Below are 16177 nucleotides of genomic sequence, written 5' to 3' on the forward strand. Positions count from 1 at the left end.
CGTCATCCTAGAGCCTGCTGAAGGTGGTCAAGATGCTGCAGGTCTTTTCCCTTCATCCCAGCACTCTGCTGCCTTTGGGGCTGGGTGTACACCCACCATGTACATCCTCACCTGCTCCAGCTGCTGCTCTGCGTGGCTGCACATCGCCTGTGCCCACAATTATCCGTGCACGCACGCCCCTTGCTCGCAGATATGCCCGTGCCCTGTTACTGAACGCCCTCGCAATGCTGCCACACCAAAGCACAGGCAAGATGTGGTTCCAGACCTGGCGGAAGGTCTTCTCCCCTTGAAACCAACAACTCAGACACCTCTTCCTGCAGAGCTCCCTGTCCCTGTCCCTGTCCCTTCCCCTAGGACCGCTCGAGGCTACGGGCGCCCACTGCCCGCTCCCCCCCTGCAAAACGGGGCGCGGGGCAAAGCCGAGCTGATGGAGAGGTGCCAGGGGGCGAGGAGGGGAGGAAGAGGAGGAGGAGGAGGAGGAGGTGAGCATCCCCTCGCCAGCCTCCCAGCCCTGCCCGGCCCCCGGGGCGGAGCCGCCGGTGCGCGGCCGGCAGAGCGGGGAGCCCTGGAGCTTGGGATCCTCGGAGCTTGGGAGCCCCGGAGCCCCGGCATGAGCTTCCCGAGGCCCCTGCGGCGCTCGGTGAGCCTGAGCCCTGCCCGCACCCTGCGGCTGGTTGTGCTGGGGCAGAGCGCGGTGGGCAAGACAGGTAGGAGAGGGGGGGTCCCGGCCGGGGCGGTGGGATGGGGAACGTGTCCCCAGGGGAACCCCTCGTTCCTCGTCTCCCTTCTTTGATTTTTCGGAAGAGGATCGCCGCTCGGCTTTGGGGTTTGCAGCTGGGCAGCTCTACAAGCGGGGCGCTGGGTCGGGGTGTCCTGCTGGAGCTGCGGGGGCCGCTCGCCCAGCTGAGGTCTGGGGGGTCGCTGGGATGTCTGTGGGGAAATAGTGGGGTCTGCAGGGCCCCTCGCAGCAGAGAGCTTTTCCTCCCGGCGAGCTCTCCCTCCCTGCACTCTCCACCTGTAGCTGACAGGTGGGGAATTTTGGGGTGCGGAGCTAGGGGCACCCAACTCTCCCCTTCACCCTCCTGCAGGGCTGGCAGCTGCCCCCGAGCCCTTCCTGCAGCACCCAAGGGTGCCAGTCGCCGGCTGGGGAAGGCAGGGGAAGTCCTGGCAGCGCCGGGGCTGGGGACAGGGCTGCCACGTCCTTGGGGACAGGGCGACGCTCGCCACCCCACCAGAGGCACAACCTTGAACAGGGGCTGTGGCGGTGGCACCTCCGCCAGGCTCGCTGCCAGCAGCTTTAGCTGTCGGTGCCGTCCAAGTCGCGTTTCCATATACAGTAACCGTCCAGCCTCTTGCCTTCCTCTTTCCCGGGGTTAGGGAAAAAAATAAATTTGCTGTTTCCCTGCTTGCTAGAAAGGAGGTGCCGCTGAGGTCCCGGTTAGAGAGCAGGAACTCACGCTCCAGAAATCAAAGTGAATATTGAGGCTAAATGCCTAAATAAGGACTCCCTAGGCCCGGTGCTCTTGGCGGAGAATTAAAAGCAGAAGTCTACTGTGATAAAAACTGAGCAAAACTCAGCAGCAGCACACCTGCCTTTCTCCAGGCAGGTAAATTCGAGCTGCGGAAATATTTTCTGCCGAATTCACCTGCAGGAGCAGCCGTGTAGCCCAGCTGGGAGCAGGAACAGGGGGGTTGTTCGGCCTTGGCCGAAATCCTTGCCAGCAGGAGGAGTAGAGGGTGCCCTGGGTGCTGGTTGCAGGGACCAGGGCGGAGGGAGGTGATCGATGCCTGGCTTGTTCCAGGCAGGGAGGGACCGGGAGCATCTGCGGGGACGTGATGGCAGCATCCTGCCCTCGCTGCCGCATTTCCGAAGGGGGGATGTCACGGCACCCCAACGCAGGGATCTCCCCACCTCTGTCCCCACGGGTGCTGTGCTGCATGTTGGGGACAGCGTGGCACCGTCACATTGATGCCCTGGTAATGGGCCGTGAGCCTGAAAAGACCCTCTGTCGGGATGGAGCCGGGAGAGGGAGGAGTGAGAAGGGCAGGGGTGCCCCGTTTTGGGAAAGGGGATGAGGGGAATCAAAGTGGACTTTCAGCTGGCATTTTGTCCCACTTGCAGCCCAGGCGTTTGCTCTGGACTGACTTCAAGGCCGGATCTGCTTGCGGAAGGTTTGGTCCGGGCAAGAGGGATTTGTTGCTCGCGTGGGGTTGAAGGCCAGGTCTCGGGAGCCCGTCCTGCAGCCATGAAGCTGCCGGTGCTGGACAGACAGGAGGCCCTGGGCTGCAGCACCACGCGGGTGAGCTGCTTGCATCCCCCCTGGCAGCGGGACAGGGGGCACCAAGGACTGCCAGGGCTTTGAAGAAGGAGCCTCGTGTTTGGATACAGAAACCAGGTTTGGGGGCTGAAGGGGCCATGGCCTGTGACTTGTTTCTAATCTAAAGGGCAATTAAAATCTGGACAGCTACAAAAGGGGAGGAAAAAGCTCGCTTTGACTCTCTGGGCAGTTTGGAAAACTTCAAATCCAGCTTCCCAGGGAGATATCTGAGCAGCCCCACGTAAGCGGGACAAAGCGACCCGAGGTCCCGAATCCTCTGAGCGGGGATGAGCTTGGGGACAGGCCTGTGGCTGATCCCCATCAGTAGCCGTGAGATCCAGGCTGTGTAAATCACCTGCAGGGGGCTGTAAATCCAGCTCTTCTCCGGCGTTATCTCCTGCCTTCTGCTGCTGATCCTAGCCAGTGTAAACTTTGCTGCACTTCAGAGGGAAGCTCTGCTTACGAAATACGGCCCAAAGATGAATTGATGTTGTAAGCTGCTCCGCTCGCAAGAGGGATGTGCTATGCAGCAGCATAAACAGCTCAGCACGTGGGCGCACAGGGCACTGGGCAGCCGCCGAGGTGACCAGCCGGTCCCTGCAACGTGGCTTAGCCACGCATCACAACATCCCCTTAACCATGTATAGAGACCTAATTAACCTTATCTGCACCAGGGTTCTCCAAAGAGAGCCCTCTCCGAGGTTATTTATGTTCAAGATTGGGGGAAAAAAAAACTCCATATATGGCTGCTTGGACGTGCTCGCGCCTTGCTGCCTTCATCCCCTTCTCCTGACTGGCAGCTTCGCCTGAATGCTTGCACCCGAGCCAATTTTTAATCAATTTAATTGGCTCCTCTTCTCATACAACACCATGCACACCAGCTTCGGATGGCTGCTGAACATACGACATAGGATTAGGTGCTTTCTAGAAATCAGAACTGACTTGCCTCCCTCTCCCCCTGACAATTTGGGTCCCTCTTTAAGGATGCTGCTGCATGCCTCCTGCGGGGTCCTTGGTTATCTCTGCAGAGCAGTTTTGCTAAATGACATGTTTATGTCATCAAATCCCTTCTCTGACAGGCAGGGTTTGAAACTCAGAGGCTGCTTGAAAGATGGAAGGACGTTGAATCCCCAAAACAGGAGCCAGGCACGTGCATAAGATGTGGGGCAACATTCAACACGACAAACAGCTGGGCCAAACTCTCCCTGGGCTTGTGTGCAGAAAGCAAATGTCTCCTTGGCGTAGGAGCACACCAGTCCTGCTGGCTAGGAGCTTTTTTTCAGCTTCTTGTAACCAGGAGGGTTTGGTGCCATGTCCTGGGTTCGGAGTGTTTTGTTCTCCCTTTGCGCTCACGGCTCTGTTTCCTCCTCCTGCTGTGCTGGCACCCTGTGCACAGCCTCCTCATTCTGCCTTTCCTGGGGCTCCAAGCTCCTGCCTTGTTCTGTTTTCCTTTTTTTTTTTTCTTTGCCCTGCCCTCTATTCCTACTCATTTTCCACCAATTTCACTTTCCGCTCCTATTGCCTCTCTTTCCAAGCCATCTCTCAGCCTCTCCGCTGCCTTTTGCTCCCGTCTGTAACCATTACCATCACAACCACCTCGAAAGGGCTTAAGCGTCACTTACATTAGCCGTGCTCCATCCAGCCTCCAGACCCTTTCTCCGTCTGCACCAAAAATCACACTGAGGCACCAACAGTGCATTTTCACAGCAGCTGCACTGAAAAGATTTTGCCTACAAGATGCTGCGCGGACCTTTTTTCTTTGAACATCTGTGGCCGTGGGCACATGGATCGGCTCCTAAGGACTGAAAAGATGTCCAGAGAGCGAGCGTGGAAAGGAAGCCAAGTGCAAAAATAACACTTTGGGTTTTTTTGTTTGTTTGTTTGTTTGTTTTGCCAGCCAAAGGGCTCTCAGGAGATGCAGGAGCTCACCCATGGCTGGCTCTGTTTGAGACTGTCCGATGCTCCTGCTGATGGGAAGGCACCTCCAGCGTTTCCCCTGGTCAGAGCTGGAGCTGGAATCAGCCCTGCAGGCTGCAAAGCCTCTTGTGCCCATCCCAGCTCCATGATGATTTCTGAGCAGGGCACTGAAACATTGGGAACTCCCCTTGCTGGTTCAGCCCCATAGCCTTGTCGTATTGCTGTTAAAGACGATGCTCCCTAATTGCCCCCATCAGCCTGTGGGGTTTCTCATCAGTCCTGGCACACACACAAGTCCCCGGCCACCACCTTTGCATCGGTCTCCACCAAACCACCTACAGCCCTTGACCCTGGGGCCCTGGCACTTATCCCATCCTGGATTAGAGGGGCCAGTTTAATGAGTTAATGCCCCCTGGTGACGCTTGCTCTCTGCACTCACAGGCTCTGTGCAAGGGCTTTCCCCTGCTGGAGGAAGAAACTTTCTAGCCCTAGGGGCAAGTTCTCAGCTCCTGCTAAATGGACGCCAGCTGAGCATTGGGGCTTGCATGTCCTGCTTGTCCTTGGGTCTCTAGTGTCTCCCTGAGCATCACGACCTCCTCACAGCTTTTTGTGGGGTGGTGGAGGCTGTGGGTAAGAAGTGAGCATGGAAAATCCCCCCCAGAAGCCAGAGGTTGTCCCTTCCATTGGAGCTCTGTTAGCAGCGACAAGTTCTGGCTGCCTACCTGCCCCTTGCAGGCCAGTGGGGTGTTTGGCACCTCCAGCTTGTGCATGTGCTCAAAGAGCTGTTGCTTTTTTCCTGTTTCCCATTCCTGGCTGTTCACCAGTACTATCTGCTGTCCCCGCTGCTGGAAACATCCCAGCTAGAGGCTCTGCATGAAGGGAAAGCTTTTGCCATACCTTATTTCCCTTTCAGGAGTCTCTTCATTGAGGTGTTTTTTTTTGTTTGTTTGTTTTGTTTGTTTTTTTGTTTTTTTTTCAGAGCTCACCCTGAACAAGCACTTGCTTGGGCTTGAGCACCTGTGGGTGCTCTGGAGCTGAGCTCTGTCTCACCCAACCTGGCTAGATGGAGAGAGGTGCCAAGAGGCACGACTTTTGCCTGAATTTTCCATCCCTTGCCGTGTTTGGATGGTCAAGCCTGTAGCACCAGCAGACCTCCACCCTGGCCAGCCACTAGAGGATAATTTGGGCTTTGCATCTCCCCGTCTGTGTTGCAGGGAGGTCTGGTAATTGGATAAGAGCAGTTTAATTGCACGCACTGCCTTTCCAGGGCTTGTTTTGCTGCAGCACGTTGGTGCCGTAAGGAAGACCCCGCTCAGAGTTGCTCCACACATCCCTCCCGTCTTGCCATGCCCTGCAATGCCCCGTTTGAGATGAATTTCATGAGATTTGGTGCCAATGGCTTTAATTCCTCCCTGCAACATGCCTGGGTCAGGTTAAACAAACAGGGCTGAGATTCATGAGACCCAACCAGGCAGTCAGACCGCCAACGGTGGTGATGTAGAGGAGGAGCCTGGCCCTGCGGTGGCTCGCCAACGCGCTGAGCTCACATTTGGAAAGCACTTGGCTGGAGGCCACCGAGGGCATCACTCACCTGGCATAAAACTCAGCACATGCATAAATCTCTGCGGGATTCGGGGCCAGAAGGAGCAGTTTATCAAACCTGACTGTAAGCTGCACGCACGAGGCAGGGGTTGTGGGGTTGGGTTTCCCTGGCTTGCGCTTTGCTCCCGGCCACCAGGCAGGAGCCACTTTTCGTCCACGTGCCCCGGGGGGACATTTCTGACACCAGCAGTGTGGGAGAGGCTGCTGAGCTCTGGCCAGGCAAGAGATTGGATTAGCAGAGTCCCAGGGGGCTGCTGCTGCTTTCCAAGGCTGTGATGCTGAGTTGCATTGACGTGGAGGGCATTTTCACTGCTGATGTCTGATCTGGGCACAGACCTCGTCCTCTGCCTGGAGCATCTCAGCAGTATCCCCTCTGCTGGGGAGGGCACCAAATGTCCTGGGTCACCCCCACCTGCTCTGCGTTGGCCCTTGTATAAGGCAGATCCCATCGGCATGGTGCTGGGTCCTCTGGAAGTATTTTAGCTGGGATATCGCCTCCTGGTCCCCACCAGGGCAGGTCTTTGCTCCATCCCTTCTGCCTCCATCAGCCAATATTTCTCCACAGTTTGCTCTGACAATCATAACTAGATTTGTTGGTTTTTTTATTAACAGCACTGACTGTAAGATTCATCACCAGGAGGTTCATTGGAGACTATGACCCAACGCTAGGTAGGTGAAGTCCTTTTCCTCACTGCTGGTGCTGCTGCTACCCACTCAGCAGCACCACCCTCAAACCCACCACCTTTGCTTGCTGCTCCTCAACCTGACCAGCAGTGGCGAGAACCACTGGCCCTAGTGGCACCTCTTGTGTCCCTCCTCTTTTTTTGGTGTTTTCTTAAGGCAAAACCTGCTGGGGCAGGATGTCATCATCGCACAAGCATGCAGTTTGCTGGGAGGAGGCATCTCCTGGATCAGTGGCTGGTGCTTTCCTGTCCTCTAGTTGTGTTTTGTTTTGTTTTGTTTTGTTTTGCATTGGATTTGAGTTTTGGGGGATACTTAAGTCAGATCCCAGCAGAAATGTTCCAGAAAGAGTGGATATGTGTTATCGTGAACAATATTTTTCTCCAAAAAAGGTGAAATTTGTTTTTCCTCTCCGGAACTCCTCTCTGCCTGCTGCTCAGTCCCACCGTGGGGCTCAATGCACTCAGCCATGCACTGAAATAAAATTGGCACCAATCTGGGCTTTGCCAGGCTCAAACGGCAGCAGTTCGAGGGGAACAACACGATGAGGAATGTGAAGCTTGGGGTGTTTCACGGCATGTTTTGTGCTGGAAGAGACGGGGCCAGGGCAATAGCTGTGTTAGAGCTGGAGGCCATGTAGTCTGTGGGTTACAGTGGGTTAAAATGGACTTCTCCAGCAGAGTTTGCATTGAGGCTACCTTGGTTGTCATTTACCACCTGAAGGCTTCTCACACCTGTGCTTTCCTATCTGTCCTCCTCCAGAAATGATTTACAGGCACATGGCTGTCATCGATGGGGAGATGGTGCACTTCGAGATCCTCGACACGGCGGGGCAGGTGAGCTTACACGGCTAGCTGACCCTGGCAAACATTAACGGGGCAACCTCACTTGCCATCGGAGGACATCCTGCTCTTCCGCTAGCTTTAATCTGTCGTGTCTGAAATATCAATTGAGTTGTTCGTCTCAGAAAAATGACATTTTGGAGAGTTTACCTCCAAAATGATTGCAGGGAATGGAGAGTCCTGTGCTGACTTCCCATCTAGCCCTGCAACCGTGGTGGCCCTCATCCTCCCCTTGTCCACATCAGATGTGTTTGGTCGCAGCCTCCACCCATCGCTTCGCCCAGTCCAACAAATTCCTCTTCTGGTCTTGCTTGCAAGTCCCCGCCATGTGCAAGCCCAGCTCCAAAAACCCTTCAGGAATAACGGTGGTGGGCCCTAATGGGAGGTTTTAGTGGTTGCAGTTGGTGATGCATGTATTTAGAAGATGTTGGGGTCTTCTCGTGCTAATGGGAGCTTGTTTGCCACACCAGGAGGAAGACTCCCTGCAGATAGAGGAGAAGATCAAGTGGGGAGATGGCTTTGCAGTGGTCTACTCGGTGACAGACCGGTGCAGCTTCGACGAGGTCGTGCGGCTCTGCTTCCTCATCAACCACATCCACGCCAGCCCCAAGCGGAGCGGCGGGAGTGAGCAGCCCCCCGTGGTCATCGTGGGCAACAAGAAGGACTTGCAGTTCGACCGGATGGTGTCCACAGAGGATGGCGAAAACCTCTCCAAAACCTTGAAGCTTCCTTTCTATGAGATCTCCACCCGGGACAGCTATGAAGAGACCGTGGTGGTGTTCAACACCCTCTACCAGGAGCTCATGAGGCAGGGGCACTTCTCCCCGGGCTCCCTTAAGAGGAGGACAGTGTCAAAGGTGATGGAGAAGATCCCCAAGATGCAAGCCAGCTCCACCTTGAACACGGCGGGCCGGAGCCTCAGCTTTAACTCCTTCAGGGATTACATCCCCGAGTGAGCACCCCCAGGGCAGAGGCAGGAGCGATGGACAAGCCGGGACCGGGGGACGGGTCCTCCTGCTGCTGGGGCACCTGCTGGGGAGTGAGGAGCCACCTTCTCCAGGGGCTGGAGGGCAGCTTGTGGGCCAGGGCTGAGCTCCCGGGAGGGGAAAGTTAAGAGGTGGGGAGGGTGGGATTGGTGCTGAGCAGCCTCTGAAAGCCCGTAGGTTTCCACAAACAGGCTTTGCATCGGCAGGGAGGATGCTCTTCCTCTGTCCCACCCCTTCGCTCCTCCTCCTCCTCCTCTTCCTTCTCCTCTTCCTCCTCCACAGCTGAAGTCAGCAACGAAGGTCATCCCTGTTGGCTTCAGCGGTGCTGGGTCAACACTCGCAGGCTCCGATTTGCTTTGTTGGGTACCAGACCCATCTCCGACACCTCCCTGTGGATTCCCTGCTCCCCACCCGAGGCTCGCTGGGTTTGTTTGTATCCCTGCTGCACGGCCCTGGGCTCTGCTGGAGCCCTTCTCCTCGCTCATGGGCTGGCAGCACAGGCATGTTCCAAAGGAAAGCAGAGATCTGTTTACAGCAGGGGGAAAAAAGCCTGCTAACCCCTGGCTTTTCTCAAAACCCGTGTTTTTCAACATCTGAAGCTCCTTATCACTCTCTCCTTTAACACCACTGTAAATAAAAGCCTGGGCAATGGGCTTCTGGCTGAGGCTGCCCCTTGCTCTATGTCTCCGTCTCACTCGGGGCTGCCGGCCTCCGAGGGGAGGCACAGCAGGCTGCACTGCTGATGTACGCTGCAACCTCGGGCTGAGATCATGCTTCTCCATCCCAGGGGGATATTATTCCTGACGCAACTTCTAGTGATGCCCTCACCCTGCGGCTCAGCTCGGCATTTGCAGTGTGTCTCAGAGGGTCCCCCGGGTGCAAGCCATGGGACGTGGGTGCAGCGGAGCAGAGAGCGGGAGGTGCAAATGGTTCTCGGTCCCTCACCTGCTTATTAGTTGCCCCATCCCAAACGGGAAATTGCTGTGGCCAGAGAATTTGGGTGTGCTGCTGCATCGTCAGCACCAGGGCACATCCTCCCGCTGAGCTGCTCCTGCCCAATTTCTCTCCCTCCTACCCTCCCAGTGCAGAGTGCTGCTTTGCCATCCGAAAAGTGCATTTTTTGGGAGACCTGCGGCATGCCGTGTGTGTGTCCTCCAAGAAGTAACTGTGTGCTGCTGCGTCCTGTGACAATAAAAGCCCATACAGTGATTTTGTGCGGTGCTCTCTCACTCGGATGTGCCAGACATTTCCCTGCCAGGGAGAAAACAGCCTTAAGGGTGGGCAACAAAGCCTTTAAATTCGGGTCTCCAGGCTCCCTCCAGCTCTGCCAGGGTGCTGCAAGAGGGAAGGAGCAGGTGGAGATGCTTGCCAGGGGCCCTGCAGGGCATCACACACTGCACAGACACCCCTCACCCCCTTAAAGCTCCCCGAGGTGCTTCCTCGGGCTGCTTGCGTTCAACCAAGAGCTTACTCACCCAGAATTTAACTAAATCCCACTAAATCAGCACTTCTGGTATACACCTGCGTCCCTCCTGTGGGGTGAGGATGAACCCCGTCGAGGGTCTGGGACAATTTGGGACTGTTTGTTCCCAGCATTTTAAGTAATCTCTGAAGTGGCAGCAGTGGGAAATGTCACTGGGAGCTGCTGGTTTGCTCACAGCCAGGCCTCTGTGTTCGGCGAGAGCAAAATCTGGGGCTTAAAACCCTGGGGAGCTGGCTAAGGGGAAGCAAATGTTGGGATTTTTTTATTTTTTGTTTAAATTTTAGAGTTTGTTTTTTATTTATTTTTTATGGCATTCCCAAGTGAGCTGGGCTTGAGGCTTTGCGGTCTGGCAGCCCGAGAGGTTGTTTGCTGTTTGGGGCTGGCTGGTTTTCGGGAGATATCCGTGTCAGCTGAAAGCCGCCCGACCATGAAGCTGCCAGGATGGGGAGGGGAGAAGGAACCCGGGGCTGTGAGGATGCAGCCTTTGGCCTCGCTCACCGACGCCAAGCACCGGGGGCTGCAAACCCAGGCTGCCCCGAAACCCCTTTGTGATGTGGGCACACACCTGACCCTCACCCCATGCCCCTGAGGGCACGGCCCTTTTCTTCGCCAGCTTGTGCTCCAGGTCTGTGCGGATCCGGGTGGAGCAGAAATCCACATTTTTCAGCATGAATTATCCAAAGCGAGGGAAGGGAGAGGGGCAGGCATCTGGTGGAAAGCAGGGGCCGGCACACGCTTCTGCTCCCCGGGGGTGGAGAGCAGTGGGGATCGCTGTCCCGAGCCAACCCCAGTGATTTTCTACACCATCAGGAATTCAGAAAGGGTTTTTTAGCCAAAACCCTGGTGCATTTGCTGCCTGTGTTTCAGCCCCCTCTCACTTGGCCCTGCTCGCCTGCTATAATTAGCAAGAAACCTCATTTGTTCAGCTGCTCTCTGGGAGGCCAGGGGGAGCTCATCAGGGCTGCTAATTGCTGGAAGCCTTTAGTGGCTCTCCACGAGCTTGAGGCATCCTTGTGTGCTCCTGACTGCTGTTGGAGGAGTTTCCTTTCTTGGGTACAGCATCCTGAGGGTGCCACGCCAAGCAGGAGTGGGAAAAGCATTGGTGCGGAGGGTTTGAAGATGCTCTTGGGGGTAATGCAATGGGGTAGCCCCCAAAATCCTAAATCCCTCTGCAGGGGCTCAGGCAAGGGGAGGGAGAGGAAGGTCTCTGCCTTCCTTGGAGCAGGTTCTGCAGCTCGGGGGGGCTCAGGGAGGAGGATTAAACCCATGAACCCAGACAGGAGGTGCCCAGACCTCCATGTTGCAGCCCCTTGGAGGTCCCTGGCTGTGTAGGGATGCCCAGCCTACAGCCCCCTCCTTGCAGTAATGGGCAGTGCCATTGCAATAACATATAAGGCAATTTTGGGGGTGTAATCCTGCAGTGTGGGGTGTGAAGATTGCTATTGGGTTTGCTTTGGAGTCCCCCCCAAAAAGGGGTGGGGGCAGGCTTCAGGGCTGCTTGATAACATGAGGGGCAACACAGCTTAATGGAGCAGGCGCGTCCCGTGCTGATGCTCTGGACAAATGTTCCCGTGCTTTGCTGCTCTGCTGGAAAATGCTAGCCCTCAGGAGACATGTGGGGGCCTGGAGGGCTGTCCTGCACCTGGGGGCTGTCAGTCCTTCCAGCCTGATGGCAGGGCTGTGATGGGAAGCCGATGGCTGGGCCCCGTAGAGAAGAGCTGGAGAGTTTTGGCCTAATCATCGAAAAGGCATCTCCAGGGCAGTGATTCAATTTTGCAAGCGTGTAGGCTGCAAATCTGCTTACCAGATTTCTGGGAAGCTTGGAAGAGGCGAATAACACAGAAACATCCTTCCCAAAAGCTCCTCGCGTGCTGGTAACTGAAAGCACCTCCCAGGCATGCTGAGCCCCTTCAACATCCCCTTAGCACCCTTTGCAAATCCTTCCACTGAAAAAATAATGTGTGTGTGTGTACCACCTGGGCAGAGACCCTAAAGTATATTTTTTCTCCCTATGTTGTGCTTGGGTTGAGCAAGATGAGTTTTTTTTGCATCGATGCTCCCAATCTTGTGGTACCTGCTCCTCCACCCTCACACCCCGCATGGTTTGGGGGAGCTTTCTGAAACACTAAGGAAACCGAAGGCTCCGAGGCTCAGCTCCAGCAGCCAAAGCCTATAAAAGTAGCTCAGAAGGGTAAAACCATGCTTACATGGGGATATGAAGTCTGATTTCAGCAGGAGGTATGATCACCCTTTAGCAAGAGGCACGGAGTAAGCCCATGGAGGGGGGAGCTCCTTTCAGTTCATTGCACACTCTTCAACATCATCAACCTTGTGCTTTAAAAGAAAAGTTGGGAATTATTTTTTGAAGTCTTTGAGAAATTATGTGTTTGGCCACGTGGCTTTGCCTGGAGAAGAGCTGTGTGCATCTGGCCTCACGGCATCCCCAAACTGCACATAATGATGAAAGGGGGGTGTGAAGCTGCTGGTGGCATCTTCTGAGCAGGTGCTGGCTTTAGGCACCTGAAATAAATGCAGACTCTCTAATTGGTCACTTTGATTTAAGCTCAGAGCAAAACGCAGGAGGCTGGGTCTTACAAAGTTCCCTGGCTTTAAGAGGTTCAGTCTGGTTGCTTGGGGGCTGTTGGGTGCTGGAGCCTGGGGAGCAGGAAGATGAGCCCCCATAAGGGTGGTTTCTCTCCCAGTTCAGGCAGACAGGATGGAAAGGGGTAAGTAAAGAAATAAAACTGAAACAATAGTCCAGAGCCGTTGTTTCCAAACTCTGCTGCTATTTATATGCCCGCATACTCACTGTGGGTTCTGCTGCTTGTTTTATTGCCATTACGAGCTGCTGCCAAGTTGCCTGGGAGTTCGGGGAAATTCAGGACTGGTCTCCAGGGGGGAAATCAGGGGTCAAAACTTAGGGTTTCCAGTCATCAGAGGAGCTATATTAGCCTTTATTTCTTTTGTTTCCTTTACTCCTTTTAAATTGTTTGATAGTTCCAAGTACTTTCTCCAGCCGAGCACAAGCCTCTGCAAGATGTGGAGACGCTCAGCACAGCCGAAAGCTTTTGCTGGCACTGAAAGGAAGTGCTGGGAACTGCAAGGGGGAAGAAAAGCCAAAGGAAAACACCCAGCACAGAGCATCGGCTCACGTGTACCTGCCTGTGGTTTTACAGCATTTCTCCCAGGTTAGGAAGAGCAGATAAACCAGGGAGAGGTAGTGAGGGGAGGGCAAGAGGATAGCTACAGACATACTGTCCAGGTTTGCCTCCTTGTGCTCATCCCTATGCCTCCTGGCTTATGTATAACTTTGGGGGAAAACAGGTGGGTTTTGGGATGTAGGATTTCAGTAGGATACATCCCTACGATGAGAGCAAGGTTGGAGCCTGGGGTATGCAGCTGCTCTCGCCTCGGGAAAATCACAGAGACACACCGAGTCCTGGAGGTGCTCCGCTGCTCCCACCCCTCTTTTGTCCTAGGTAAACCCACACATCTACTTTTATAGTTTTTCTTTTTAAAAAAAAAATAAATAAAAATCTCCGGTATAGACTGGGCGTGCTCCTGGGAAGCTTTGGCTGTGATCACTGGCGCTCTAAAGCTGCAGGAAAATATTGATAGTAAGGGCTGGTCCTCACAAAGGACAAGCCTGTGCTCCTTACCCCATGAGCAAAGTCCCCACAGCTCCTCACACTCTGTTTTCTGAGCCTGAAACATAACCATAGGACTTTAGATTGCATACAGCACCCTTTTCTATGGGACACACTGCAAGAAAGCACTCTCTTAAGGGCCACTAATACAAAATTTGTTCAGTAGGAATAAATCTTATTCCCTGTTTGTTTTTTTTGTTGTTGTTGTGTTTTTTTTTCCCCATTTGTTTTCACCAGAAAGCATTGATTTTTTTTTTTTTTTTGAGCTGTCCTTATTGGTGCTGCTGCTGGGTTAAATATATTTCCTACCCCAACCCTTTCCTGGGCATCAGCAGCTGGAGGAGCCATGTTCCCACCCTAAAGGGGTTGTCAGTCAAAGCTCTCGAGGTGGCATGTATTAATTGGAGCCTTTGGGAAGCCCTCCATTAAAATAGCAAATTGGTGGTTTCCCAATATTTAAGTATCTTTTTTTTTTTTTTAACCACCATACACCTCCAGGCCTGTGCAAATTTGGTTGAGAGCAATAAGCAGCAACATGATGAACTGGGCATGGCCTCAGGTGTTCAGTCTCCTTGCCAGCCCCTGTGGATGCAAAATGGGAAACGTAAAACCTTTTTAAAATCTACAAAGTTGGGAAAGGTGGGGAAAAATACCTCATTCTACAGAGGAGACATAAAGCTTTGTAAAACCATACATCCCCCTAACAGCATCCCACAGGCTCGCTGTGCCTGAGTTTCTCTAATCCTCTCTTAGAGTGATTTGCCGTCCTGCAGCTACCAGGATTTAATCGTGTGCCATGTGAGAGAGCTTTTCCTGGAGCTCGTCTCACTGCCAACAGCATCATGGGTCGCCCCCAGCCCTTCGAGCACTGGGAAGCTGGAAATGGCTGATACCTGCCACGATTTTCTGAAATTTTGGGGTTCCTACTGTGTCCCCATCCTATAGGCTGGGGGATTCAGAGGCAAGAGCATCAGGGTTCGTGGCCCCTTCCTAAAGATAATTTTTATCTTCTCTGTCCTGTTTCTGTAATTTTTTTTTAGCCAAACAGCGCTTTCATTAGGGCAGATGGATTTATAAAGACCAATTAAAAAAAAAAGTGACAAGTCCCATCCTAATAATTCAGCCAGCCCTGGTTTAGATTGTGACTGAACAGCTCTGAATTGCCATCAGATTTTATTGACTTCCATTTGTTGCCTTTTTTCCAGCTTGTGGGGCAGCATGAGCAGTATAAGTCCAGTGATAATGTCTTAATGTCTTTGGTGGAAAAAAGAACCACTTCATCCTTTTTTTTTTTAATGCTTTTCCCTTTATTTAAACTAGCTTGGTCCATAACCTTGATTTATTTTATTTTATTTTTATTTTTATAAATAAAGTCCTAATTCTCCCCATCTCCTTCCAGAAATCCCAACAAACTCGAGCTGGGAGAGCTGTGCCCTCTTCCCATAGTGCTTGATACCCAGCCCCACATCCATCACCCATCGCTTTGTTCCCACCCTCCTAATCTCAGGACCAGAGAGAGCAGATCCAGACTCCTGTCGGGATGGATGCTGCTGCCTCGGATCTTCAGGTGAGCCCCGCTCCACCCTTCCTCCTCATCCTGGATCTGAACCTCCTTCCACCCTCAGGAGCCCAAGCCAGCAGCAGGGAGATGCTCATCCTGGTGTCATCGACCCATTTTTCCCCACCTCCCACAGTGGCATTGCCCAAAAATAATTTTGGAGTCTGCGTGTTGGGAGATGCACCTCCAAAGGCTTTTTCTGGGTCACAATGAAGGATTTTCCCAGGGGATTTGGCCACCTTGAGACCCTCCGTAAGAGCAACATTTCCTGGGGTAAGTAGTGCTGTTGTCTTTGGACCCAGTGCTTGGTGCTGGGTTTTTGGTGGTTTTTCTTTTTTTCCTGGGAGACCTGAGAGGACCTAAAGGGACGCGAAGCACCTCATTTAGCACAAGAAATGGGGAGGAAACCCCAATAATAATAATAATAATAACAGTAAAACCTGAATCAGCAGAATGAGCAGCCTTAGCACTGGCATAGTTCATGTACGCATGGATTCGCAGGTGTGTACTAAGGGCTCATCCAGAGCCACCTCAATAACTGCTAAAAAGGAAAAAGAGGGGGAAAAAAGTTATTGCTGTATAAGTAAATGCTTGTTGAAAATACTTGTAAAACTTTCCCAGCTCCGTTTCTAATGTAAAAAACCTGCAGGGGCCCGGGGTGGGAAGCAGAGCGACATCTCGTCTTAGATAACATGCTGGCTTTGCTTGGATCAAGTTGCCGGGGCTATAAAGGTCTCTGACGTGGCTGCAGGGCTGGGAGGAAAATACCCCCTCGGGAAAGAGGAGCAAACCCTACAGAACCACAGAGAAATATCCAGGTGAAGCACTCGGTCAGAGGCGGTTGCCTCTGGGTACCGCCGGAGCATCCTTTAACCTGCCATTAGGTAAAATAAAAACCCGTGCTTTTCCGTGGGGGGGTTGGCAGGGGGATGCAGAGGGTGGGTGTGCAGAGCCAGGGGAGGCAGCATGTGGTCCCCTGATGGGGGCAGCAGCACCAAAATCTGCATTATTGGCCCTAAAACAGAGTGTAACAGACGGGAGAGGCAGACAATGGGGACAAGCTGGTGCCACCCCACCAGGTTGTCACTGCTGGTGTCCCCATGCCCGCTTTGAGCATCGGGTGCCAGGTCCCTGAGCAAGGGC

General features: G+C 53.7%; 1 protein-coding gene across 1 annotated transcript; it reads left to right on the forward strand.

Annotated features, from left to right (window-relative positions):
• Positions 1-533: 533 nt before the first annotated feature.
• LOC118244476 (ras-related and estrogen-regulated growth inhibitor-like) lies at positions 534-9554 on the forward strand. The gene is made up of 4 exons (XM_035539497.2): positions 534-707; positions 6450-6506; positions 7281-7354; positions 7831-9554. Exons 1-4 carry the CDS (start codon positions 611-613, stop codon positions 8314-8316), a joined length of 714 nt encoding a protein of 237 aa, XP_035395390.1. The 5' UTR covers positions 534-610; the 3' UTR covers positions 8317-9554.
• The last annotated feature ends 6623 nt before the right edge of the window (positions 9555-16177 follow it).

Source organism: Cygnus atratus, chromosome 5 (genome assembly GCF_013377495.2).
Source record: "Cygnus atratus isolate AKBS03 ecotype Queensland, Australia chromosome 5, CAtr_DNAZoo_HiC_assembly, whole genome shotgun sequence".
NCBI classification, from domain to species: Eukaryota; Metazoa; Chordata; class Aves; order Anseriformes; family Anatidae; genus Cygnus; species Cygnus atratus.